General features: G+C 43.2%; 1 protein-coding gene across 1 annotated transcript; it reads right to left on the bottom strand.

The window, feature by feature from the left end:
• Positions 1 to 540: 540 nt before the first annotated feature.
• On the bottom strand, positions 541 to 27,531 carry fam160a1a (family with sequence similarity 160 member A1a). The gene is made up of 13 exons (XM_017408128.3): positions 27,270 to 27,531; positions 17,386 to 17,447; positions 14,150 to 14,361; positions 9,545 to 10,228; positions 8,190 to 8,348; positions 8,020 to 8,106; positions 7,524 to 7,691; positions 7,137 to 7,216; positions 6,760 to 6,965; positions 4,822 to 5,850; positions 4,326 to 4,504; positions 4,045 to 4,165; positions 541 to 2,460 (listed from the first exon to the last, which is right to left on the bottom strand). The coding sequence occupies exons 3-13, from the start codon at positions 14,255 to 14,257 to the stop codon at positions 2,264 to 2,266; spliced, it is 3,018 nt and encodes a 1,005-aa protein (XP_017263617.1). The 5' UTR covers positions 14,258 to 14,361; positions 17,386 to 17,447; positions 27,270 to 27,531; the 3' UTR covers positions 541 to 2,263.

The raw sequence follows: 27,531 nt of genomic DNA, 5'->3' as shown, positions 1-27,531 counted from the left end.
CTTAGCAGATCATCATTGGGGGCTTTTCTTCCTGATGTACTCCAGGATCTTGGTTGTTTCAACCTTTTATAGTGGCTCTGATGCTCACTAGTCCTCTGTCAGAGATGGAAACGGTCTTCAAAAAACAAAGAAAGAGGTCCAGCTGCAGTTTTTTTCTAAAACAAACAAAACAAATCTCTTAAAACGGCAGCATTGAGGGAAAAATAATCCTACACTCTCTGCACAGGTAGGTATTATAGGAATGATAGAATGCATTAAGAAAAAAAGCCCTTCCCACATCCAATAATTTCACACCAGCATACAGATAACAAAACTGCACTAACAGGAAATTTACAGATGCTTTCGTGTCAAAAAGGGCTCCAAATTAAACATAAAGAAAATTGGGGTCTAAAAAAGAATGAGGTTTTACAATAAAAAAATGTGTAGGATCCCTGTCTACAGTAGGATTTACCTCTAATTATTTTAACTCATGTAATGTTTTATCTTGTTTTAAGTACTACGTACAGCGTGTGTAAGGTGAGTGAAGAAAAAATTACAAACTTTCAGTGGCAAAGGAATGAATTTATTGACAGTATCAGATAAATCCCATCAGAGAAAATGTTTTTAACCTTATTTTCCCCCTCCTCGAAAGCAAAAGAGACCAACATTATATCCAGTTTCATTTACCAGCATCTTTTTATTAAAACATGCATGCCTTTTCCTACACATCAACAACTAGCAGAGGTCATGATGAAAAGGGCAAGAAATGAATCTTTGGAATCGGGCTCTCCGGACTCAGAAACCGGTCCTTTTAAGCCCACATTCTTCAGACAGGCTGTTCCACGTGCCCACAGTCTGAGTGGCACTGTGGTCGAAAAACCTCTGATAAAGTGCAAAAAGACTAAACTATTCTAAAAATGTCAAACATACAGTTCTGACCCATAATGATAAAGTCTGAACACAAAATCACTGATGTGTTTCAGAACCTGCATTAAATTAAACAAACTGAATGAACTGAAATAAAAGCAAAAGTACATTTTTTTATTTTTAAAACCAAGTGTTAAACCAGTCACATGATCACTGATTGGTAATGAGATGAGAACAAATTGGATATCATGAGTCAAATTATGAGATGCCTTGCTCAAAAACTGATTGTACTGTTTATATAATTTTTTTAAAAATCAGGCAAAATGTGAACTAAGAATCAAATCTTAGGCAGCAGTTTGCCAGTACTGAGTGAAATGAAATAAGAGGCGCATTTACTAACAAATTATAAAACCATTCATGACATAAGACAACTAAAAATTACAAAAACAAAAAAGAAATGCTTTAAATACCCCATCCCAATATAAGAAAAGGCTAAATCTTTTTATACCCCCAAATATATTTGATTTGCATAGCACTCTTTGAGCAGAACCTTTTCACTATGATATGTACATTTTTAAAGCATCGCTAAAAGTAAGGCAAATACACACAGCACTGATCAACCTGGTTTGGGTGCTCCGGTTTGTTTGTACAAACGTAGAAAAGTTACAGAGCTCAGAAATGTAAGAAACTAGATCTTAACCATAGTTGATTTAAGAAAATAATGTGTATTTAGACTCCTGAGGTACCACCATGAATCGGCAAAAAACGTTAAAACAATACCCACTGAAACCTTTGAAAATCTGAGCTGTGGACAGGTCATGAATAATTAACATCATGCCTGTTATAGACAGCAGTGATCCACCTGGACGAGGACTGACGGCGTTCAGTTAGCTGTCTACAACAGGTAAGAGATTGATTGTTCATAACCTTCCCACAGAACCCCACTTTAGACGATCTGAACTATCAAGCTGTGTAACTGTTGTGGTTTTTGTAACCGCTGCCAGTCAAAGATGGAGAGCGTGGTCAAACAACACATAGAGGCAACGCTCGTGAAAGGCCACCTGAGAGGGTTTTTCCGACCCGCGCTGAGCAGCACACGCCGTGGTCAGAGCTGGTTGCAGAACCCGAACGGTTCAGAGGAGGGCAGAGGTTTGCTGAGACACGCCGGTTCTACGGCCTCCGCTGGGCGCACCTGGAGTTTGCACATGTGAAGAAAACGGGTCGAGACTTTCAGCTCAGAGGTCCTTCTTGGCCTCCAAACGCTTTACGAAAGCGGGCTGATGAAAACCAACTCGCGCACGAAAGCTGATTTGGTTGTGCTTGAAAAGAATAAATATTTTAAAATTTGCATTGATAAAAATATCACTGCGTCACTGCATCAAGTAGTGCCTGAAAAATATTGCCGAAAGCGTCGCCGCTACTCTTCCATGGGAATGTAGGACAGGATGGAGTGCTCCTGCGCGATTGCAGCCAGTTCTTTGAGGAACTCCGAGAAGAGGACGGTGGCGAAGACCTCCGTCTGATCCAGAGAGATGGGTTTGGGTTTCGGTGGGGTGGAATTCTTTAACATCCTCCCCCCATCCTGGTGACTGGAGCCACTGCTGCCGCTTTTATCTGAGGGGGAAGAACAGGAACGCACCACTGAATGGGAGACATTTTGTAAAAGCCCCGATGCTACAGTACTTTCTCCATCTATGAATAATTCGAACCAAAAGCTGCACTCTTACAAAGAGGAGATAAAAGCTGAAGAACCCGTTTAAAAAGGAAGACCGATCCAAAATAAAATAAAATATGCCCTTTAGGATTCTTATCTTTTACCAAACATTCCTCTGATAGTTTGGAGCTCTGAAGCTCTGAAACTACAGGGACTCCAGTTCAAACACGCGGCTCAAAGGCCTGAACGAGACTCTCGCTAAACTGCAAATCCGTGATCTAATGAAGTCATGCAGAATTTATTTAAAACAGAAAAAAAAAAAACTGCGTTGGCTGATTTTTACACCCTCACTGATCTTACTGGACCACTTTCCATCTGTGAATACGCCGATTTTATTTTTTTTATCGCTCGTGGGAGTTGTATCTCACATGAGGATTCCAACGAGTGGTATCAAACTGAGGGTTTTGTGACCATGTTTATTTAGCCGTGCAAATTCTTAAAAAGGGACAGTTCCCTCTTTTGAAGAGAAGTTCTGAGCAACTATCTTACCCGTCATTGACGACTCTTTATATGACCTCAGCTTGGTGAAAGAGTTCAACTCTTACCAGACTGACGAGCTAATATTGCCAGCAGGCCCGAAACCAAAGTGGACTGCTGCCATCCTAATCTTAAAACAACTCCAATCTTAAAAAGGTTTCACAGCAGTTCATACAGATGCTTTTTTATACACTTTTGCATCTCTGTCAGTTTTGCATTACATGATCATTATGGCAGGAACGTTATAATCCTGATGAAAGTGCCACAGGCTGCTCTGGAAGTGCTCAAGCTAACTGCTCCTGCAGCTATTTGCATGAACAACAGCAACAAAAATGCACAAATTCTATGTAAAGAACCATTTAATGCAACACTGACGGTGATTTACAGTGGTTTATAAAGTAGTGCAAGCATTAATGTCAATGACATTTTTGCTCAGACTAGCTGTTAGCTCGTCAACCTGGTCACAAATAAACTATTCCTCCAGACTGGGATTGTTCAAAGGACTATCTACAATACGTAAGACGTTAATAGTTCATACACTTTCCACAGAACCCCACTTTAAAAATAGCTGAATTAAGTCTTTAACCTGTGCACTCGGTTTTCCTTCGACAACTAAATACAATAATACCACTCGATCTACAGCTTACTTGTGTTTTTCATCTCAAAGTAAAAATAAATGACAAAATGATGCTTTAGCCAGTCTAGCTGCTCCATTATTACTACTCTTTTAGGTTAAAGGGTCTGGTAACATCATGTTTTAGTGCCAGAAGGCCTACAAATTTACTGTTCTCAAAACAGATTAGTCGTTTTAAAATGTATTTTTTGAGGTTGGCAGGCCCACACTAAATGTCTGACTCAACTATATATGTCGTGATGACAGTACAGTATGCAAGGCCTAGTCTGCTACAGTTTCACTCTAGGAAGGACCACCAGAGTGTGGATCTGTGTAGTTTTTCTTGTAGCAGTGAAAAGGAGTTCCTAGCTGAAGGTGCCTGTTGGGTCATCACCTGTTGTCACACATGAAGCCTCTCTTGCCAACAGCCAGTGTTGGGCGGTTGTGATCAGCTCCGGAAACTCCTTCCTGCTCGCAGCAAGCTCTTCGATCTGATTCTTCACAGTCGCAAGCACCTGGAGAGCATTTAAACCAGCACTTGTATTTCCGTTTGCAGAGTTTAAACGTGCGAGACCGAAGCTTAGCTACGGATTTAGCTGACTAAGAGGTTCACATTTTGCTCTTGCTTGTAAAAGCAAAGCTCTGCGTCCCCACAAATTGACATGTTTGTGTTACCTGGTAAAGAGAGCGAACCGTCGGCTGAAAGACCAAGTTGGTGTTGAGGAGAAACGAGCGCAGCAGGGGCTGAGGGTAAGCAGCTAACTGGGCCAGGATGCCGGTGAGCAACAGGTTGACGTGAAGCGTGTTGGACAGCATGTTCTCCAAACGGGAAAACAGCACACTTACGAACGGACCTGTTAGACAGAGGAATACTTGTTTAAAAATATTTAACTTGGTTTACAAAGATTTCCCCCCCATAGAAGCTCAATGAGGTCTCTTCAGTTCCTTCAGAAACGTGTTTGAAATCTGCTTCGGCGTACCTGCTCTGTTTGGTTAATTTTAGCATTTAACTAGCCTTTTGCTGCTTTTGGCTTTCAGCTAGTGTTCTGTTAGTGCTTCTGTTAACTTTAACAACTCCGTTTCAGCTTCAGTAAGTTTCAGCAGTTATTCAGGACTCAGCATTAACCGTACATTTTCACAGCAAATGAAACAAAGATTTGCCTGAACTCACCTGTGAAAGGCACTAAATAACATCTGGTAGAACTTCCACTGCGAAGTCTGTGAATTGTCCCCATTGGGGAGTGCAGCTTCTCTGGCTCTGGTGTTTCAGCAGCAAATGAACTGAAGTCCATCATCTCCTCCTCCTCCTCCTCTTCCTCCTGCTTTTTTACCGGTGTGGCAGGTTTCTTCGGCTCTCTGTCACCTCTGACCCGTTTCCCACTTGCTTCAGTGTCCAGAGTGCGAAGGAGCTCCTCGTACTGAGCTAAAAGATCCACTCCCAAGTCAGCAGGAGTTGGGCTTTGAAGGTTTCCGTTACAATCTGTCTGACCTTTGGCCTTTGCCTTTTTGTCGTTATCGGTCATCTCAGAGGTGGGGAGGGTTAAGCTGTGCGCGTTTTTGAGGGGAACATCTGCTGGTCCTGGCTGAGCCTCCTCCGGTTGTGAACCCCTCGGCGTCCCGTTTGTGCGCCCGACCTCTGCGCTGTCCTTCTTTGCAACAAGATCGTACACCATGACGTCGTCCTGGAACTCGTTCTCCTCAACGTACGAACCTTTCACCAGCATGATGGTGGTCCTCCTCATGTCCTGGATGTGCTTTGGGGGCTCCGACAGTGGCAGCTGAGGAGGTCTGCTCTCTACAGGAGTCTCGGCTGTCTGCACCGGACATGCGTCGTAAGTGTCATCCCACTCCAGCTCCAGCTGGGTGGCCGAGTGCAGCTCCCGACTCGGCAGGAGGCCGGGTCGAGCGTTCAGCGGCGGCGGCGGTGGCAGCAGCAGCAGCGGGCCTCTCTTCAGAGCCGCTTGGGTTTGTCGACTCTCGAGCCCCGGCTCCTCGAGGACGCCCGCCTGGTATTTCTCGGGAGGAGGGTCCTCACCGTCATATGGTGCTGACCAGACCTGGCAGGCCCGTATGCAGCTGCTGATACTGAGCCGGGCGTCGTAGAGGTAATGAAGGTAGCTGACATCCAGGTAGATCTCGGAGCCGATGGTGCAGGAGTTACCCGAGCCGTCATCTGCCTCGGAGGAGTGATTTCGTGCATCTGGTAAAGACAGATAAGAAATGATGAAAGCTGACGTGCAGCGCTGAAACACAAGAGCTCACACAGAGCAGAAATAATGAGTTTGACATTTAACTGCAGGGGGGTAAAGTGATATAATGCAGCAACACAGCAGGAGCTCTCACTATTGATAAAGCAGAATGATCCGTGTTACGAGCTCGTTTCAATTAAACGCAGATCAACACCTTACAGCGCACCATATGTCTGCACAGATTTCTGTACTGTAACATCCACGACTTGTTTTTGCAAATACATTTTCCTTCAGTGCGTTTAATATTCCGTTAGCTTATTCTACCATCATTTTAACAACCTCCCACTAAACCAAAATGTTGTTGGCAAAGTTTTAAAGAAGGTTCTTGTGCAATCTGTTTGTGCTCCGATGAAGCGTTTAAGATCAGCGTTGGTCTTGGACCGATTCTCTGCTATGCCTCATTAGTTTTGGCAGCCATTTTGAATTTTGTTGACTTCAAAAGTTAATGTGTTGTAGACATCCAATGATTACTTTCTGAGAGTTTCCTTAAAATCCATCCAGTGGTTCATGAGATATTTTGATAACACACGTGCACATGCACACACACACAAACAATTAAATAAACACCTGCTTTTCTTGGCAGTGATTGATAAATATGAAAGAAATGTTGTGGAATATAAAGTCCCACTAAGACTGCTTTTTGGGCCCTTTTGGTACAACCTGAATACTCTGCACCTTTTTGATTTCTGTAGAAACCATGTCATAGACCTGCTATGCCATGCATTGTATCAATAGCCTAATTAAACTAAATAAAAATAAACTGATAATTACTAATTATTAACGGTCAACTATCTCGGATGTTTTCCTAATCTGTTATAAATGATTTGCACAACTGTGCTTTCCTGTCAGATCTCAGTTACCTTTGCCGCTGGAGTCGCTGGGGGTCTCTGCGCCCCCTTTAGAAAAGAGAATTGAATCCAGCTGTCGGAGGGGCGGGGGGCTGCGATCGGGGGAGCAGCAGGACGGCGTCAGAGCCAGAATCTTGGCTGCCGACGCCGAGTAGAAGTCCCTCTCCCTCACCACGCGTCTCTGACTCAGCATCATGTGATTGCAGGGGATCAGGTACCTGCGGAGGCAGATGGAACGGCGTGTCAGGAGAACCGGGGGGGGGGTTGTGGGAGAACGAAGGCATAAGGGGAGTGAGCAGGCCGATAATGGAGGTTAAAAGCTCGTCGTGCCATAAAACCAGTTCACGTACTCTTTTGAACATTGGCAAGTCTGCATGAGTGCCACTCACTTCAATACGAGCTGCAGCATTACATCTTCACAGTAGAAGCTGATGAGCGTGCGGAACAGAGCCAGAGACACCGTGCCCAACTGGGATGTTTCATGGGAAGATAAATAAACAAGCAAAGTATGTTTGATGAGAAATACAGAGGAAACACCAAAATCATCACACGAGTATGCTGAGTCAGCATTTACAGTGCAGTTTTTTACTTTTTTGCACATTTTTGCACTCCAACTACTTCTGAAAATGTTGTGCCATTTTAGCCATTCATACACCAAACCCTTCTGCTCATTCAGGAGATGGGTGCCTCGACTTTTGGGTTCTATGGCTCTTATACTTTTTAAAATATTCCACCTCATGACGGGAGTCCGTTTGTGTCGGTGGGTTCGTGATTACCTGGAAAGGGGTGTTGATGCGGCTGACCAGCGTGTCTAAAATATAAACGCTCTCGTGTTGGTGGAGGAGAATGAAGGAGAGGAAAGTCTGCATCAGGGCCGGCTCAGACACACTTCTCAAGAAGAGGTCCAGGTACGCTGTGGTGGTCATCACCTCCTCTAAAGTGAGCTTCACAGACAGGAAACATCAGTCAGGCCACAGAACACATGCTAACTTATTTATTAGCTTTTTTCCCCCCCCCATTCGTATGATTTGGTTTTTCAGCTCCACACAGATTGAGACCAGTACAAATGCTGTTTTATCACTGAGCTGCAAAAACAAAGCTCCACTTGGGTGGTAATTAGAGGCCAAAATAGGTCAATTTTGAGATTCTGGAAAATACACTTTGAAGACAAAATACTTTCTAAGATAAGTCATGTACTTCATGAGCAATGTCCTTCACATGTTTTCTGTGTTAAAAAAGCAAAGAAAAAAAATGAAAGAAAGGGAGTCCAACCTTGTGCAGAGCTGGTGCAAGGACAGGCACGAGAAAACCATTATAGATGTACGCCACCAACTGGTCCTTGATGGAAGGATGAGCCACCTGGAACAGAGACATGTCAGTAAAAACGGGGGGTTTTTACTGACTGGTTTTTACTTTTTCCTGCAGCCTGCACAAACGTTCACCTGAATCACAGCGTTGCAGAACTCCAGCGAGTTCAGAAACTGGACGAGTGACGGCATCTTCAGCCAGTCCTCTCTGTGGAGGCAGTGCCACTCTTCACTGGGCACCTCCAGCTTGGTAGGGAGAGATGAATACAGGCCACTCAGCCCTGTGGCCAGCACCTGAGGAGTAGGAAGAGAGTAAAGACAGCATAAGAGCCCAAAATCTCAGATTATGAGCTCATCTGGGATTATTCCTAGTTTCACTGTGGCGTTCGTTAGACAGATGGTACTTTTTAATGTAACTTAAACTTCCTAAACTCATTAAGTTATTTATTTAATAGAAATTACAGACCATACTTGAAAATCACACCAAAAAAACAAATATGTTGTACTTCATTAAAACAGGTTCTATTTGTTACATTGCTACATGCTATTAAAGTGAAAAATCCAGCATTGAATCTTAACCTATTTGTGTTATTTTATTTTATTTGTTCTGCTAGAAGTCATATTAAAGGCTACAAAAGCAGTTGACCTTCTGTCTGAACCTTTTCACCTCCCAGTACTGGATAAATGGATGTTTTTGGCTTCTTTTAAACTTTAATGAGACAGTAAACTGTTTTTTTGCCAGACTACTAAACCAAACTATAATCTGCTGCAGGTCTGTGCTTATTTATTTGCAAACACACAACATACACATAGATTCATGTCTTCTACATATTTTTTGTATATTTGCAAGATAAAAAGTGCCGGATTACTGACTAGAACGTAACATTTGAACTTATTAATGCTGTAGTCTCAACGCAATAAGAAATCCTCTTTTCGTTAAGGATTTCTTAGTATTTACAAGGTAGGCTTTGAAACAACCAAACCTTTTGTAGCTCTGTATAATTTAACTGTCTGATCAGGGTATCATTAGTATTGTGGTAATGTATACATCCCCAGTAAGACTTCCCCTCCTGTGGTCTCTCTGTGGATGCCTTTGAACCAGAAAATTTATACTCTCGTTCAACTGGCATCACATCAATACCATTTTTTATTTTCCTCTGCACTCCCTGCAGCTGCAGATAAAGGCATTATTTATATTGGATCAGCTCGGAGCAGAGCTGTAATCTTACAAATGACAGCCATTTGTAACGTTCAGAGCCAGATTTGGTTTCAACCTTTTTTTTTTTTTTGGGACTAATCTTCATATTTTGGACTAATTGTGACACCCGGGGTTTTAACCCATTTTGGAGGATAATAGTAACAATGCTGATTGAGACGGATTAAACATTCTCTTTTGTAAACAATTTGAGTTACAAAAAGATCAGAAAGAAAACACTGGCATTAGGGGATCATGAGAAAGAGTCTTTTTCTTTTTTTAATTTGGGACTCACCGGGCAGAAGAAGGTGTTCTCTACGATGTGTTTGGCCACTCGCTCATTCTCAGCAGACAGCGCCATGATTAGCAGCAGGGCGTCTCTTGCTTGCTGGCCCACCGTCCCCTCCCTGTGAATGTAAGGAATGAGCAGGGAGAAGATGAGGAAGTTTGTTGCCCCCTGGTCCTCGCTGGTGTGGAAAAACAGCTCCAGAATCGAGGGGTCCTTGGCCAGGACGCAGCAGAGCTGGTTGAGCAGCAGCACCAGCTCAGCCTCGACCGCCGGCGTCGCCGTGCCCGAGCAGGAGGACAGCAGCATCATGAGCGGCCGCAGGATGGGCTTGTGGTGCAGCAGGGGCTGGTGCGCCTGGCCCACCAGCATCTCGTACATCTTCAGCTGCTCCAGCTTCATGTCGTCCGTGAACTCCCTGCGCAGGCTCCACACAAAGAGGCGCTCCATCACGTTCTCCATCAGCACGAACTCCAGGATGGGACCCATGGCTCCGGCCTGACCGCTTTCCTCCTCCATCAGCAGGAAGAGCATGTGCTCCACGTAGTTCTGCACGGCACTCGCCTCGTCTCCCGGGATTGGGCCGAAGCGATGGCTGCCGCCAGAGGAGCCGGAGCTCAGGTTGATGATACTCAGGGCGGACAAAGTGGAGCTGCTGCGCATGGGGTCGTGCTTCTCAAGGATCTTCACCACCTGCAAAGCAGAAATCAGGTAACATCTGAGCAGATATATACAGGAAAATACTTATGTTCTAAAAGATTCATGCAATGACCTGCGACTGCAAGCCATTCCAGCCACATCATCATCATTACTTTTTTTTTTCCAGTGCTGTTCATACATTATTGAGTAAATCAACATACAAACCAGCCTTCTTATTGTAAATCTGTGTGCAAAACTTTACAACCAAACTAGGATTAGGTCATGATTACAAATATATAGACATATTCTGCCCAAATTGTACAGCATATCTAAATGTCCATATTCATACAAGACAACATGCACAGCTAGTGTGCACTTCACTGCATATATTTGGTATTATGGGTGTCTAGGATCATGCAAATTCACACAAATATTATACATATTTGATTTAAAACCACAAGTTTTTAAATTAATCATGGAAGTATTTCTTGTTTCAGCTTATATGACTTTACTACCTGACCTTTTGAGTTAGTACTTTGTCCTGATTTACAACCTTGTACTTATTAACTTCACTTTGTAAATTTAAAATATAGATAAGATGATACTACAAAAGCCTCTGAACCAGGACCAAAACAGTGAAGTGGACGTTAAACATTTAATATAAAGAAAACATCAAAACCCTACTGTTTCCTTCAGATTACTATCCTGGTTAATATGTTCATCCATAGCACCAGTTTAAAGGATTAATATAAGCAGCTCAAAATGTCATGGATAATCATAAAAAACCAACATGTGCCTCAATACAGACATAACCGGTATTACAAGTCTGCAGTTTCCTTTTGCGTTTATCGCCACATCTACAAACATGCAGCCCTAATTAATTTCCCCTCCTCCTGACGGTCAACTGGCTGCAGAAAATGGGTGTAAGGAGACCACGGCAGTACGAATGAACTCAGATGAACAGGGCAGAATGAAACGGTCTTTTGTGCGTTTGGGCCCTCCCATGTGTGTCCACCGTGTGGAAACCAGTGTCACAATAATAGGCCAAGTGTCCCCAGCCTGACGCTGCTGCCATGACAATAACTGCTTGTGTATAAGGGAGCAGGGCATGGCTAATGGTAACTGGAGAACAGCGTTTGTAATCCCAGCCTCAGCCGCTAGCAGCTCGGCCCTGATCTCCGGGGCCGCGGTTAGCTTGGCTCTGGCTTCCGACCCATTCCTGATGTGACAGGAGGGAGCCGGGTTTGATCGTTCTCGCCCCTGTTAAGGAGTTTCTGCGGCTCGTTCTGTTCAGCTGCTTAGTGGGATTACTCAAACTGAAATTAATGGACAGATTTTAAATTAATTCTTTTTTTTTCCTTCAGAAAGGGCTTAATTCATAAGGTCTTTTTAAAGTTTAGATGTTGACCTACAATAGGTCCAGATCTGTATTTAGGGTTTTGTTGTTTTTGTTTGTTTTTTAAGGAAGTCTGGCAGCTCTTGTATAAAAAGGTTTCCCACTTGACAAATTTAGGGTGACACAGTTGAAGATAGTGGCAGTTTATTAAACCTAATACTTACAATTCTTTTTTAAAATCGACTGCCACCAATAGGGCAAAAACATAGTCCACAATCCCCATGTTTGTGTGTCTGTCAGCATATCTCAATCCCTCTCTCATTTCATGGTTTTTGGTTCAGCAAACTTCTCATCTATTTAGAGACAGTTAAATTTTCTACACAGCACCTAATATTAAACAAAGTGCTGTTAATATTTATCCTTCTTAGACCATTATTAACTTATTCCTAGCAGATATTTGCACCAGACAGAGAGCTGCCTGTAATTTTGTTGTATGTTACGTAAAATGACAATGATTCTGATTCTGTTGCGGCTGCAGCTGAGAATCATTCCCGACACATACTCTGAGTTTGACACCTTGCAGTGAGACTTAGTTTTCAAGGTTTGACCAAAACAGCAATGACTGTCATTTCTCAGCATAAAATGATCTCTGTCTAAATGTCTGACATGAAAGGTGATAGGCATTCCTTCGAGGAATGCAAAGCCTTTCAATTTTTATTTTAATTATTTTTGCAGCTCAGGACATAATAGGCTTAACAAAGCTGACTGATCAGTTAATTAACCAGTTGTTGTTTCTGAATTACTTCTCACTGGAATCATTGTTCCTCAGAAATGGGTCTTGGCTTTATCTGCATGAGGAAGGTCCAAGTTTCCATTTGAAGTGGCCGGACGAGTTTTGCGAAGAAGGGTGTTGGCACAACAGTATGCGGCCTGGGAGGCCGATCACATGACAGCGGAGTCAAATTGCTGGGCTCCGTCTCCTAAATGCGTCTGTGCAGCGCCGAAGCAACGCAGTCCAGTGGAAGCGACGAGGCCTTCACAATAAAAAGGCTTTACCTGGCACTTGTAAGAACTAATCAAAAATATCCAATCGCAGCATCGTGTTCGCAGCTTGAATTTAAACTTAGAAGACAGGTACAGCGAGAGTTCACACTCTAAAAAAGCTGAGATCAGCACTTTCCAGTTGGATTGAATGTTGTCCCCAAAAGTTTCTGTGCACCTGGACAGAAACACACTTATATCTTTTAATGATTTATTAGGAGGTAACAAGGTGGTGGCCATGAATAGGCTGAATCGGGTAATGAACACAATGAGCTGTGAGAGGCCCGGACAGCTGCAGATAAGACTCAGCAAACGAACACAAATCTAATCTGCCAGCATGGAGGAGAGCGCAGCTTCCTCCTGCGAGACAGAGACAAATAAATAATTCACGCAACGTGCGACTCTGATTTTATTCGGCTGTTTATTTTTAGCTAAAAGTACAGTAAAGAACACTTACAAGGCAACAGATGGGACGAAAGGAGTGGGACTGTGCTGCCAGTAGGTGGGACTAACAAACCTCCTGTATTTATGATTACACTTTTCATCCAAATCTGAATCCAACTTGCTAATGGAACTTGGAGGCATATGCTATGGGTTTGGGCTGTCGTGGGGGTTTTGTTGTCACAAACAGAACGAGTCAACAGAGGTGTAATGAAAAAAAAAAAAAAGAAAAAACCCAACAAAAAGAGCCATTCTTTTGATTAATTAGGACTTTGTGAAGACTGTATGTTATTAAAAAGGCAGTGCATTGCTTAAAAATATGTCTCAGTGAAGTCAATCTAAAATAACTTATAAAAGCAGTTTGTTTGCAGAACTGTACTTTTTCAGTTTTGCAATCAGTTTAATGTGTTCAAAGTTTCAAATTTCCTACATTATGTTGTAAATCTTAATCCATTATTAACCCGTCTGGGAACATGTGGTGAACGCTGAGTTTCTGACCCTGACTGGCTTCATAATTAAAACTCACAAGTAATGCTTGTGTTTAAGGATTATAAGATTTAAAGAAAGCATGCAAAGAGTTCCACAGATGAAAACTTCACAAATGTCTAACTCTGTCCCTGTGCACGAGAGGTGCAAGCGGAACACGGTTTCCACCAGAGATGCATATAAAAGCACATGATATAGATCAAATCACACAGCCGATCCCTGTAAGCTTGTTTTTTGTTAACATTATGAAAGCCACAGAGGAACTGTGTTTAACTTAGCCTGACACGCCTACTACCAATAACGCTGGGCTAAAGGAACACTACACCTCCTCAGCTCCTCAGTGTGTTGCCAGAATCAAACTCATGTCAGAGCGAGTGAAGGTTTTCCAGCTCTGTGCCAGAGATGTAGGATTACCCGGGCTTCCAGGTCCTACAGGGGTGAACAGGGACGCATGCTGCTGTGGGAGAACCAGAACTCTGAGACAAACTGCTTCACCCTGCCAAGATTCCACTGAACCTCACCGCACTGCAGAGCACGGGAGGCCGTTTCTGCTTTTCCGAACGACATGCGCTCTGTAGATGTGTAGGCTTGAAACTCAAACCGATCTGAACAGGCGACCCGTTACCAAGGCAGTAATTTGGTTCAGATGTGTGTTGGTCGCTGGCGTTTACCTGAGCCCAGTGGTTTTTGAAGACGATCATGCAGGTCTCCGGGTCCACCCCCTTCAGGACCAGAGACTGCCCGTCTCGGTCTCCATTGGCAACCACGGAGGCCATCATGGTGACCGGGTCACGTGGCTTAAATCACGTCATATGAATGTGAAGGTCCTGACTGCTTACTGGGTGCAACCGCAACCACGGGAAGAGAAGTAACTGTCATGAACCTGGGGGATGGAAAAAGGAAAAAATAAAAAAAATCATCACACAGTCGTACTGCTTCAGACTGGCCTCCCTCTCAGCCCCTGCATGGCCGGACAGCAGCTATGACAGGCATGCAGGAAGGGGAACAACAACAAGCACGGCGAGATGACTCAACAGAGGAGAGAAAGAAACGTCTTGCCCGACTTTGAATCCGCCTGCTGCTCTCTGGACTTCACACCGAGCTTTCAAATTGTTTTTGCAATACCTCAGACACCCACAGAGGATTCCTGCGGGCCCCCCTGACATCACACTCATTACACAAAACATTTTAGACTTCAGACGATAAACAGCGAGCCGAGGGGAAAGTGTCACTTCTATACCGTGCATTTACAATACTTTGAAGGAAGGAGAGTGAGCTTTTTTTTTTTTCACGATGAACTTTTAGTTGTAAATAGACTTGAAGGGCAGCTTTGTAGAAAACACTCAATACGCACATTGGCATGAGAAATTTGGAAGACGCCCTTCTTTCCAAGAAAGGAACAGATTTGTTGTTCCCCTCGGAGAGGACTTGACTGGAAAGATTGACTCTGCCAAAACAAAAACATGGAGGGAAAAAAAGGCACTTGTAAAACACTGTGGTGTTTTAGGAACATACGAGTTAAAACAATACAACAAACCTGCTCTTCAGGACCGCAGGTCGTGACTTTCACTCCCCCTCGTTTAACTAGTGCTTACTGACAGAAAATGTCTGTTGACTGTAAATGCTTCCGACTACTATTGTGACATTCTTGGTTGCATCTTAAGTACAAATTAAAACCTTTTGAAAAAGGGGATCTCACGAAGCAGTTTTAGGAATCCGAAAGGTTAACGAGACGATCGTCGCCTGCTGACTCAAGAGGTTGTAGAGCTGATCTGGAGTCAGGGTTCAGTCTAAACAACAGCAACAGACAAAAGAATCGTTTCGCCGTCAGGAAAACGTCTCCGTCCAACATTTTTGTGGCGTCTGAGCTGCTTACGTCAGAGGCTGGGGAACAAAAATGCATTTAGAATCATTCTCAATGATAACAGCCCTCACGTTTCCTCTAGTTGTAATTCTGAGTGCTGAATGGCAGCTGACGTTTGTGAAAAGCTGAAAATGCTCAAATTGGCAAAACGAGAGAGAGAAAATAAAAATGGCAAAAGCTAAAAACTAAAACAAGCAAAAGCTAATTTTAGCATAACAGTAACTAAAAGTTCAAGTTATTAGAACAGTAGAAGCCAACATTAGCTAAACAGAAGCTAAATCCAAAAATAGGTAAAAAAACAAAAAACAAAAGAACATTAAACAGTAGCTAAAACTAACAAAATAGCAGCTAAAAGCTAAAATTGAAAGAAGTGTGCTAAAGTAGATTTTAAAGAGCACAAAGTTTTTCTGAAGATTTTAAAAAAATTCAATGCTTTAATAAAAATCCTGCTTTAATAAAAGAGGACGAAAGGGAAGCTGATTTTAAGAACAGTTAAGTGCATCAAAGTTTTTTGACCCCCTTAAAATTCAATATTTAATCACATTAAATTTGCATCGATCGTCACAAAGCTCTCGGAAGCTGTCAGGATAACAAAGAAATGAAATTCTTAACAAAATGTAACGGCTAGCTAGATTACAGCTAACTAGCCTCTCCTGAACAAGTTTGTGAGCCCAGTGGCAGAGAAGCTCTAATATCGCCTCTTTTAAGAAAAAAAAAAGTTGAATAAATATCTCATACCAAACAAAATATTCCTTCAATTCTTTATTAACAGCTGGCTTTGTAACTGAAACAACTTTAGAGAGCACCACAGAATTTCATGTCATTACACGCATATTAAGAAACTATTTCTCCTTTCACAGGCCCTTTTCTCAGATGGATTTACACAGATCCTATTTATTTCAACATATAATGAGCTCTTTAATTGAAAAAAAAAATTATGTAAATTACTTTGCATCACAAAACTTTGCCGGCGAGAGACCAGGAAAGATGAACGCACGATCTCTACTCTTAAATACAACAACTCTTTGTGTGTTTGTTTCTCTTCAGATAATGAGGTCCAAGTTCGCCTAATTTGAAAAAATGCTTACATTTCCTTAAGAATCTAATTGGCCCCGATTGACTAGAAGGTGGCTGCAAACATGGCACCAACAGTTATTTATGACACATTCATGTTATAGCATACCCCTAAGTTGTTCAAATGTACTAATCACCAACACAGCGTGCTGCAACACATTTGTGCAAAGAACAAAAGTATTCAAGTCATTTCAACTGTATGGTAGTGTTAGAAATGTGTAAATTATTGTCTAAATTTAAACACACAATTTAGGGTTTTGTTTTTTGTTTTTTGTTTTGTTTTAAAAAGAACTCTATTCACATAATAGGAAAGTCTAATTTTGTTTGTTTAGGGGGTTGAATTTGTATGAAAGCACACAAATTTTCCATCTAATATCCAAACCAGTTAAGGACTCACAAGATCAGTTTTTATTTTCATGGTAATGGTTGTCGCCAAAAATTGTAAAATATGTGTTTGATGGATTATATCGCCACAAGTTTTAAATGTTGCGGTGGTAGGAGAGCATTTGGTGATTCAACCCCCCCGCAGTGGATCTGCTCCACAATCTTTCCCAGAGTTAAACAAGGGCATGATACACTGTAGGTTGCCGAACACTGCCACTAAAACTGAACAAAGTGACGCCCTCACACTCCACGGAGCACTAACGACTGTCACCACAGGGGATCAACTGTAAGACACGCAAGCAGCTGCACGGTGCAACGCCAAATTACAGCTTCTGGAGCCTGCTCCCGAAACGCAGCTCCCTCCCAATAAATCCCAGCTCAACTCGTTTCCAGCGAATTGACTTTGCTCCGTAATCATCCCCAGAAGTTGCCGTAACAGCCAAACTTTCGCCATCTGCTTCCAGTTAGTGCTGAGGCACTCAGATTCTTGGGGAGGAATGTAAAAGCATTGCGGAGAGTGTTGGAATAACTGTGTGTGTGTGAGTGTGTGTGTGTGTCTGTCCATTGTCAATGGGGGCGTCTTACCTTCCTTGAGTCATCCTCGAGAGGGACGGGTGGCCACCCAGACAAGGGAGCTCATTCTTGTCCTGTTGTCAAAGCAGAGAGAAACGAGGAGACGTCAACAGAGGAGCGTGGAGCGAGAGGAGCGTGGAGCGAGCGTGGAGCGAGCGCAGCGCCGCGTATGAGAGGCGAGAGGCATGGCGGGAAGTGATTGGACGTGAGTAAGCTGCTCCCACAGCCACTTGGATGGAGATGGAGAGGAGGAGGTCACACAGGGAGGGCGGGACGGGAAGGGAATGGGAGGAATGAGAATGACTAAAAAGTGGAAAAACAGGTTGGTGGGAAGTCTGCAGTCAAAAGAGGAGGCATTGACAAAAAGAGACAAGAGGTAATAGATCTATGTGAATAATTTGTCCGTAAAAGACCCTTCATCACATTTTTTTTAGTTCTTGAGAATAACAAATACTGGTCAACTCCCGTCTCCAGTAATATTCAGCCTGAGATTTGTTTTAATGAAAAAAAAAGGCATGAAGTTCCATTCTGTAGTATGTTGGCGTTTTAACTGCAAACAGTTAAAAAAAAAACGTGGGCTTCTTGGAAAGCCTCTCGCTGGCTAAAAGTGTGACTTTGTGCAAACAGAGTGAAAGGAAGACAGATGGAAAGAGGTGGTGCTGTGTGTGTGTGTGTAGGAGCCAAAGAGGAGTCATCTACACTTGGGCTGGTTTTCTGTCATCCAGAGGACGAACAGGCAGGCTTTCCCCGTCAGAGCGGCAGCACCTTCTCAAACGTCAGTCATGGAGTCCTGCTCGGCAAACACCCACAGATTCATTTAGGACAAAAATAACACCGGGAGCAACTTTAGTTTAGCATCTTCTTAAAGACACGCAGACGAGCCGAATCTCAGCTGCTCAACGCTTTAATAGATGTTTGTCTTTGTTCATGGGGTGATTGGGAGGCTTTCAGAAAGTGCTTTCAAGGAACCGACAGATTGGTGAATGGAGAAATGAACTCCTACCGTAGCACGGGACAGGAGCATGTGTGCTGAAATGTCAAATGCAAAACATGAAATTATTCCAGTTTGTGAGCGCTGGAGGTGGTTGGGAAAAAGTTTCTTATGATGCGAATGGTTTTTTTTTTGGCCTGGTGTGTGTTCACAGCCTCATCGCTGCACAAGCCGCACATGATTTTTCTGTTTTGGTGACGTCCAATTATACAAATGTGTCAGTTTGATTATGATACTTTCCCATTTTTATAGTCAGAAAATGAGGAGCGTGGAAAAAAAATGAGCTGAAATATGCAAAATGCCTTGTATATAAACACATGAGCCAGGACTAACGAGTGTTATTAATACTGTTGTAGTTCAGTTTTTTTCCCCCAGCTGCTTTACATAAAATCATTGGATGTGTTGTTAAATCTTTGGTTGTTTTCATTTTATAGCTTCTACAGTTTTCTTGTTTTTTTTTAAGTTTTCAGCAAAAATCTTGCGCATTGAGTAGCAATTAAAGTACGTGTTGCGAATGACTCTCAGCTACTACCACACCATATCCTAGTTCAATCCATGCAAAACGGACTAAATCATAACCATTTTTGTGTTTTCCAATGTCAGTTGGCCATGGCGGCCACCTTAAATTGGATTTGTTCAAAAAGTTAATCAGTTGTTGATGTACATCCAATGATTCCTTCCTGGAAGTTTCATTAAAATCCTTTCAGTGGTTTATGAGATACTTTGCTAACAGACAGGCACCGTTGACTCCACATAGTTCATGGCAAAATTTTAAATGAAAATCTTGTTCAACCTGTTAGTGCTCAGCATGTGTGTTGGGGATCAGTCTCAGCTTCAACCACAACAAATTTCTGCTCAGTTTCTGCAAGGTTGACTGACTTAACAATTTTTGCTTTTTTTAAGGCCAGTTGTCCGTGGCAGCCATCTTGAATTGGATTGATTTCAAAAGTTAATCAGGTGCACATCCAATGATTACTCTCTGCAAGTTTCAGTAAAATCCATCTAGTGGTTCATGATATATTTTGCTAACAGACACACACACACAGATGGACATCTTTGCCTTCCAGCGGCAGGTGATAATTTCCGGAAACTGAAAGCTGTTTTGAACCCAAACACAGGCGACAACACAGGAGGCAAAACGTCTCGTCTGCATTTGAACTAATTGGGCGGACACGAGAACAGGACTGTGTCTCCTGAACCTCACACAAATGCAGCTGCGCTTGTTTTCCCCCCGGGGTGGGGGGACGGTGTTCCCGGTGGCTTTACACCAAGGTGAAACACTCCCAGGGTAAACATGAAAAACGAGAGCAGCTCCAAGAGAATTAAAGGCGAGAACAACTCCCCTCGTCTGACGAGAGCAAACCTTGTGAAATGAAAGAGAAATGTTCACCTGCAGGGCTTTTATCTGCCCCCACCCCACCCCCCGCCCCTACATGATCTAGTTTCTGGCATTGTCTGCCATCCCAAATGGTTTCAAACACAAAGGCGTGGTTGGAACAAATACCTGAATGGCAGCAGGACGCACCCTTCGCTCTGGGACAAAAAGAAAAAAAAAGGATGAACTTTCTTGGTAAACAAGCGTTTTTAACCTCAGAGGGGATCAAAAGCAGATGGAGTTTTATCCTCCTGACCGCCGTCTGAGGTTAGCGCTCAGAGGTGCGCGTTGAGGGCGACTCTCGGCCACTACCCGCATCAGATTCAGCTCTGCATTGGAGCCATTTTGTGCGTTGGCTCCAATTGTCTCAAAGAGTTGATCGGTTCACCTTCATTTTATGCTTACTTTAATAAGGTCTGCGCTCCAGACAAGAGCAAAAATGATCACCTCCTGCCTTCGGCTGTGGGGTTCAACCAACAGTGATGTCAGGTTTTCATTACAGTCTCTGAAGTGTTTACCCTGCTTGAAGTTAAACTTAATTATCTCAGCATGTGATATTTTTTGCCTCGGCTGATTTTGTTGAAATCCAAAAAAGTAGAAACCGTTAAGGTTGAGAAGATTTGTTGACTAAGTCAAAGCTAAACCAACCATCGACGCATCCGTCTCTTTTTCAGCTCAGTTCCAGGTATTAGACTGTGCCTTTGTTGCTTTTAAAGCCTTCAAGACAATCAAACGTTAGTTTATTTGACTTTATTTTATTGCCAAATGCACTAAATAGATTTCCCTAAACGGGATAGCTTAAATCCTTTGAAACAAGGGTGACGTGGATAGGGTTTGAACAATCAGCATCTTACTTGTTCAGAACCTTCCTGCAGAACTCCACTTCCAAAGATCCGAACTAACGTTTTTTAAAAGGGGGTGCTTTTCATCAATAAAGTTTCATCAGTTTTCTACGATAACGGTGGCCTAAAGACAAACGGTTCAGCTCAGGCTGGCCGACTCGAGGGCGGAAATTTACAGTGACCGTAGGAACCCGAGAGACAGACGGGTCCATTAAAGTGATAGCAGCTGCTGAAATATTTAGGCCTACAGGTGAAGCCGCTGAAAGGCCAGACGAGACGGCGTCTCTCCGGTTCTCACTGTTCCCCCTCATCAGATTAACAACACGGCAGAGCCACTGATTTATTCTGCTCCCATCCACCGACAGGGCGCTGAGAAAAACGCTGGTCCTTCCTTTTAGTTGTTAGAAATGATCTCCATGACGCTGATTATGTCGATCCAGTCAGGCGTCGTGGCTTCGCAAGACGGCGCCCGAACGGTGACACGAGAAGAAACGGTAAAAGCCTCGCAACGAAGATGCAAAGCTTCAAGATTCCCGCGTTCTTAAATTCACATCAAATGATCGTTCTTAACTGAAACCCCAAATGATGCAGCATCACGCTTTGACAAAACGTCTTGATGAAAGGATTAACTTCAGCTGAGATGCACGGGCTAACATCTCAATAACAGAATCTAAATTCAAGCGATGTGCATTCCTTGAAGAAATGCATATCGCCCGCCACCTTTCATGCCGAAGTTTTAGCCTAAAATCATCTTATGTTGATAAATGACAGAGTTGTAATCGTTTTACTTTGGACAATCCTAGGAAATACCATGATGCATGATCTCATTTGATACTGCAAGACATCACACTCAAAATATGAGCTGTGAATGACTCTCAGCTACTACCTTGTCAAATTTCAGCTCATTATCTGTAAGCCTTAGTGAAATGTAGCCATTTATATGTTGCCTAATTCCGATTAGCTGTGGCAGCCATCCAGATTGACTTCAAAAATTAATCAGTTGTAGATATACATCCAACGATTACTTTCTGCAAGTTTCAGTAAAATTCGTCCATTTGTTCATGAGATATTTTGCTAACGGACAAACAGGGTTGACCCAAAGTTAATGCTGAAGTATTAAGCGAGCTCTTGTGCAATGAGTATCACTCAGAGAATGCACTGTGTGAATACCTCTCAGCTACTAACACATCCAATTTTTGCTCAATACCTGTAAAATTTGCTGAAGTACAGCCATTTTTGTGCTTCCTAAGATTAGTTGGCTGTGGCGGCCATCTTAAATTGTGTTAACTCCAACAAATAATCACTTGCAGACATGCATTCAGTGATCAGTTCCTGAAGGTTTCATTAAAATCCATCCAGCGGTTCATGAGACAATTTGCTAACAGACGGGCAGAGTTGACTCCAAAACAGTCAATGGCAAAATGTTAAACAAGGACCTTGCGCAGTCTGTTAGCACCCTGAAGGTGTGTTGAGGATCAGCCTCAGCTACTACCACGCTGAACTTCGGGGTCGCTCTCAGGTCAAAAACGAATTAGGGAAAAGGCTGCTGTTGGAAACGAAATGACCTACAACCTAGTTAGTATTGTCATAAAGTTCTGGTGAATGAGTGTCCCTCTCTCCCCCTCTCTCTCCCCCTTTAACAGCTCCGGCTCCCCACGCGCTGATTAATGAGCGTAAGGAGTTCAGGAGATAAAGCTGTTATGTAAGCAGAGAGTGTGGCTGCAGGCTGCAGGCTGCGTCTGCGCACACAGAGCCAACGGGGTGTTGGCTGCTGGGATCACCTCTGAAGCAGCTTCGCAAACAGGCCGGTCCTGCTGCACCGCTCACTTCCTAACACGTCCAACCAAACAGACTCTCACTGAAAAGGGGAAAAAATAAATCATTAAACACAGCAGTCCTGGTAGTTTTGGCAGAAATTGGCACCATTTTAGAAGATGAGCTACGTCAAATATTATTATTATTATTATTATTATTATTATTATTATTATTGATTCAACAAAGGCTGATCCCAGTACATAAGAACCTGCAGATTTTAGGGCCAAAACCTTCAACTTCCCTTCCACCCTCCACAGAAGAACTGAGACTTTAGAAAATTTGGGGGGTTTTTGTTTTGTTTTTTTAAATCCCAGTCAGGAGAAAATGAGATGGTAAACTGCTTCCTGTCAACACATGGTATGATGTCATCCCTACCCTGGGCGTGCACCCCTCAGCCATGTGTGTGTGTGTGTGTGTGTGTGTGCGTGTGCGTGTGCGTGTGCGTGTGCGTGTGTGTGTCTCATCATGCAGTGTCAGGCAAGAGGCGAAGGCCGGCAATAACATTCTGGTTTCTGCCTGTTAGCAAAATATCTCACTAACCACAAGATTGGTTATAGTAAAAACTCGCATAAAATGATAACTGGACACACACCTACAGCTCATTCGCTTCTGAAGCCAACTTCAGTCAAGATGGCCGCCACAGCCAACTAACCTTAGAAAACACCGACATGGCTGTAATTCAGTCTGTTTTACAGACTTTGAGCTAAAAGTCGGTGTCGTAGTAGCTGAGAGTCATCCACAACACATACTCCAAGTGTCTCTCGCTGAGCAAGGCCTTTGCTTAAAACTTTATTATTAACTGCTGGAATAAATCCTGTTTGTCTGTTAGCAAAATATTTCATGAGCTACTCAATGGATTTTGATGAAACTTTCATGGAATAATCACTGAACGTACACCTACAACTGATTACCTTTTGAAGACAATGTTATTCAAGATGGCCGCCACAGCCAGCTGATTTTAGAAAACACAAAAACTGCTCTAATTCCAACAATTTGACAGATATTGAGCTAAAATTTGACGAGGTGGTAGCTGAGAGTCATTCACAACACATACTCTAAGCGCTAACTTCTGAGCGCTAAGTTTTATTTTCAGTCACATTAGATTATGCATCACATTATAGTCAAGGTTATACTTCTAGGAATGCTAGGCCTTTATTTTCCATGAACAGTGGCACAGTGTATCCAGAATGTATTGGCATTGGAACATCAACGCGCACAATGTCACAATGATATAAAAAAATGAGTGGCTAAAAGTTCCGAAGTGAGAATCTGAGCCTGACCATTTGTTTTGTTGTTTTGTTTCTGTTAATAAAGGATAATCTTCCCAGAGTGTTTCCTGCTTATTGTTCAGCCTCAAGGGAGAAACCCTCGCTCTTTGTGAACAGTTAATCTGGTCCAAATAAAAACTCTATTTCTCTCCATGCCGAGGTCAATCAAGGTAATCCGCAGCAGGTAAGATATTAACTGTGTAGAAACTTTCCAAATCAGAACGCTCGGTAGCTTTGATGGTGAACCAGCAGGTGATTGGAGGGTTTCATCTGAAAAGTTTCCTTATAAAGTCAGTCGAGATGGACGCGAACACCAGAGTTCTGTGAGAAACGCCATCCGGCGCCGTGGTTCGGGTAACAGGAGGGGTTCGCGTGCTTAAAGGCCTCCTCTTCCCCGCTCCGAACGGGCCGGCTCAGCTTTGTCCCGTGTTTGGGATTAGCTCCGACTCCCTCTCATTGCGCCCTGACTCTGCCCCTAAAAAAACCCAAAATGTTACACAAACTGGAAATGACTTCACCTCAGACGCTTAGAGCTAACAGCGACTTCCATTTGATCTCCTTTTCTTTTAATGGACCTAGCATTCTCCAAAGGAACGCGTACCCCCTTGAGTTATAGCCATGTTTGTGTTTGCTAAGGTCAACTGGCTGCGGCGGCCATCTTAAATCAGGCGGACTCAAAAAGTTATTCAGTTGTAGACGTACGTCCAGTGACTACCTTCTGGGCGTTTCGACGAAATCTGCCAAGTGGTTCATGAGATATTTTGCTAACAGACACAAACAAATGAACACTCAGGCTTAAAGAAGAAAAAATTAATGTTTTCTTGCTTTTAGCATCTTGATCAACCATTTGTTCTTTTGAGTTTAGCTGCAGTCCAGGTGTCGTACCTCACCATTTTCCGAAAACGTAGAAACATTTTATTTGAGCTATATTTTCCTTACAAATGCATACATTTTTTTAAATTCGAAGGCTACCATTTTGCATTTTGCATCAGGCCTGTTTTATCAACCCCCCCCCCCGGCGCTCTACATGCAAACACGGCTGTTTGATCAGCAGGTGAGACGATGCAAACGAGTTCCAGAGGAAGCAGCGATACTGGCCCATTGTGAGGAAGGGACGGGCTGCAGGCTTCACCGCGCCGACGTTAGAACTACAGTACGGATGATGTCTGCAGCCAGCACTGTACACACACACACACACACACAGGTAATTCAACCTGAGATTCTCAGAGGAGGAAAAAAAAAAAAAACCTGTTGCTCAAAGACAACTGAAGGCGGGTGGAAAAGGGACATTTCAGGTCAAACACAACAGACAGTGAATCTGAAACTTTTGTTGTTTGTTTTTCCCCCTCTCCCATTAATTTTTCTAAATTAACAATCTTTTAATGGCTAAATGAACTTATAAGAACATCAAACTGGATCTCTGGACACTGAACTGTAGCTAAACACACACACACACCAAAAAAAAAAGCAAACACTCGTTGTTTAATTCCCACAGAACATGACAAACACACGTGTTCATCTGGCTGCACCTTAAAGGAAATATCTAATGAGCCCCTGAACTAATTTTAAAGAAACTTTTAGAAAGAGGTCATTGGATGTACGTCTACAACTGATTTACATTTGAAATCAATCCAATTTAAAATGGCTGCCGCAGGTCATCCACATCAGCGATAAAAATAAATGGGCTACAACTCAGTTTTACAGGTATTCAGCTAAAAATTAGTGTGTTGCAAGCTGAGACTGATTCCCAATTCATACTCTGAGCGCTAACTGATCGTGTGAGATCTGTGCTTAAAGCTTTGCCACAAACTATTGGCATCAACTTTGTCTGTCTGTTAACAAAATTGCTCATGAACCACTGAACAGATATTAATGAAACTTCCAGAAGGTAGTCACTGGATGCACATCGACAGCTGATTCACTTTTGGACTCAACCCGTTTCAAGATGGCCGCCACAGCCAGCTGACTGTATGAAACGCAAAAATGTCTGTAACTCAGCAAACTCTTCAAGTGTTGAGCTGAAATTTGGTGTGTTTGCAGCTGAGCTTCATCACCAAAAACATACTTTCACCACAGCACATTGTGCAACATCTTTGCTTCAAACTTTGGCCTCAAGTGTTGGAGTCAACGGTGTGTCTGTTAGCAAAATATCTTATTAACCACTGGACAGACTTTAATGTAACTTTCAGAAAGTAATCACTGAATATACATCTATAACTGATAAACTTTTGGAGTCGATCCAATTCAAGATGGCCGCCACAGGTGATCCACATTAGCAGTCACAAAAATGGCTGTACCTCAGTCAGTTTTACAGGCATCAAGCTCAAATTTGGTGTGGTAGTAGCTGAGAGTCATCCCCAACACATACTCTCGGTGCCAACAGATCGCGCAAGATCACTCGAGATCTTGCAATATTTTGTTTCCAAGGTTTGACCAAAACGGCTACATTTCTGTTTTTTCATAAGACAATCTTAGTTTAAAACTCGGCAGGTGATGTGCCTTCGTTTAGGGAATGCCAGGCCTTTTATTTCAAAATGGAAAAGTGTGAAGCTCCGAGCTTTTAAACAAACTGGCTGGGTTTTCGTTTTGACAGCTAAACTCGCATGCAAATTGCTCTCCCTCTCCTCCCCTCCTGAGGGGCCATTAGGGCTTCGGTCGTTGACCTGGTCCACGTTATGAGACGTCTTGTTCCACGAAGGTGTGAACTGGACCGCGGCTGAGTGGGGGGGTCAGATTCAGAACCTGACTGTTCAGGGCTGGGAAACCTGAAACCCTGAGGCCTCCTTCTCCATTTAAACGTACAACAATAACTGCATGTCTCCACGCTGCTGCTCTTTTACTGTAACCACCAAATGACCAGAACTAGGTTTGTTTTTTGTTTGTAAAAACAAAAAAGTCATAATTTAAAGGCAACAGTTTGTCAAGTTTTGCTCCAGCAACCTGGACAGAACATGTCAGAGCAAACAGGCAAACAGCTTCCAGTGTGTGTGTGTGTGTGTGTGTGTGTGTGTGTGTGTGTGTGTGTGTGTGTGTGTGTGTGTGTGCGTGTGCGCAGCCATCAAAAATTGATGACGTCTGCAGGTAACTCAGCACCTGTGTTTGTGTCTCCCTCACACACACACACACACACACACATACAGTGGAAATCTGAGCTCAGAACTCCTTAGAACAGGTCAATCTAAAGCTCAGACTTCGTCAACAATATCAGCAGCATGTGGCAGATTATGAAACCAGGCAACATGTTCTCGTTACCAAAGTGAATCCTGAACACAGACAGGAGGGGGGAGGTAGGACTGTAACCAGGTCTGAGTGGTTCTGTGTACAGCAAGAAAAGAGGAACCGAAGAGGAGAGAAAAAAAAAGCCTGGTTAGTTTTTCAGTTCTTTAACTTTTACATGAAGTGGCCCAACCCCAGCTGATGTCTCACTGGGTTTCCCCAAGGGAAAAGGGAAAAAAAACCGGAACAGATGGTTCGGAGAGTCCCGATCCTCCCAAAACAGGCGCACATGTCAATCACAGATTAATCAATTAGCCCATAACACGTCAGGTTCTCGCTCTTTACACAAATCAACATTTAAAGAAACGGGCTCCAGCCTCCTGTCTTACCGCGGGACTGCGTGTCGGACGGATCCTCGGACAGTCAGCAGTGAGAGTGAGGAGCAGCCGCACGTTTAAAAAAAAAAAGCAGAAAAAGCGCTCAGCTGTGTCCTCCCCGGGATCAGGAGCAAAGGTCCGGGTTTTTCTCCTGCTCCACACGGTCTGACCCACTTCAGTAACACCCTCACACACACCCTTACACACACAGACACACACACACGCAGAGACTGGATCCACGGAGCTGAGACCTGCTCTGTAAGCCTGATCTGGA

The sequence above is a fragment of the Kryptolebias marmoratus genome, linkage group LG3 (genome assembly GCF_001649575.2).
Source record: "Kryptolebias marmoratus isolate JLee-2015 linkage group LG3, ASM164957v2, whole genome shotgun sequence".
NCBI classification, from domain to species: Eukaryota; Metazoa; Chordata; class Actinopteri; order Cyprinodontiformes; family Rivulidae; genus Kryptolebias; species Kryptolebias marmoratus.
Note: the sequence above shows the minus strand (reverse complement) of the source record. Positions and strands in the feature narration are given on the sequence as shown.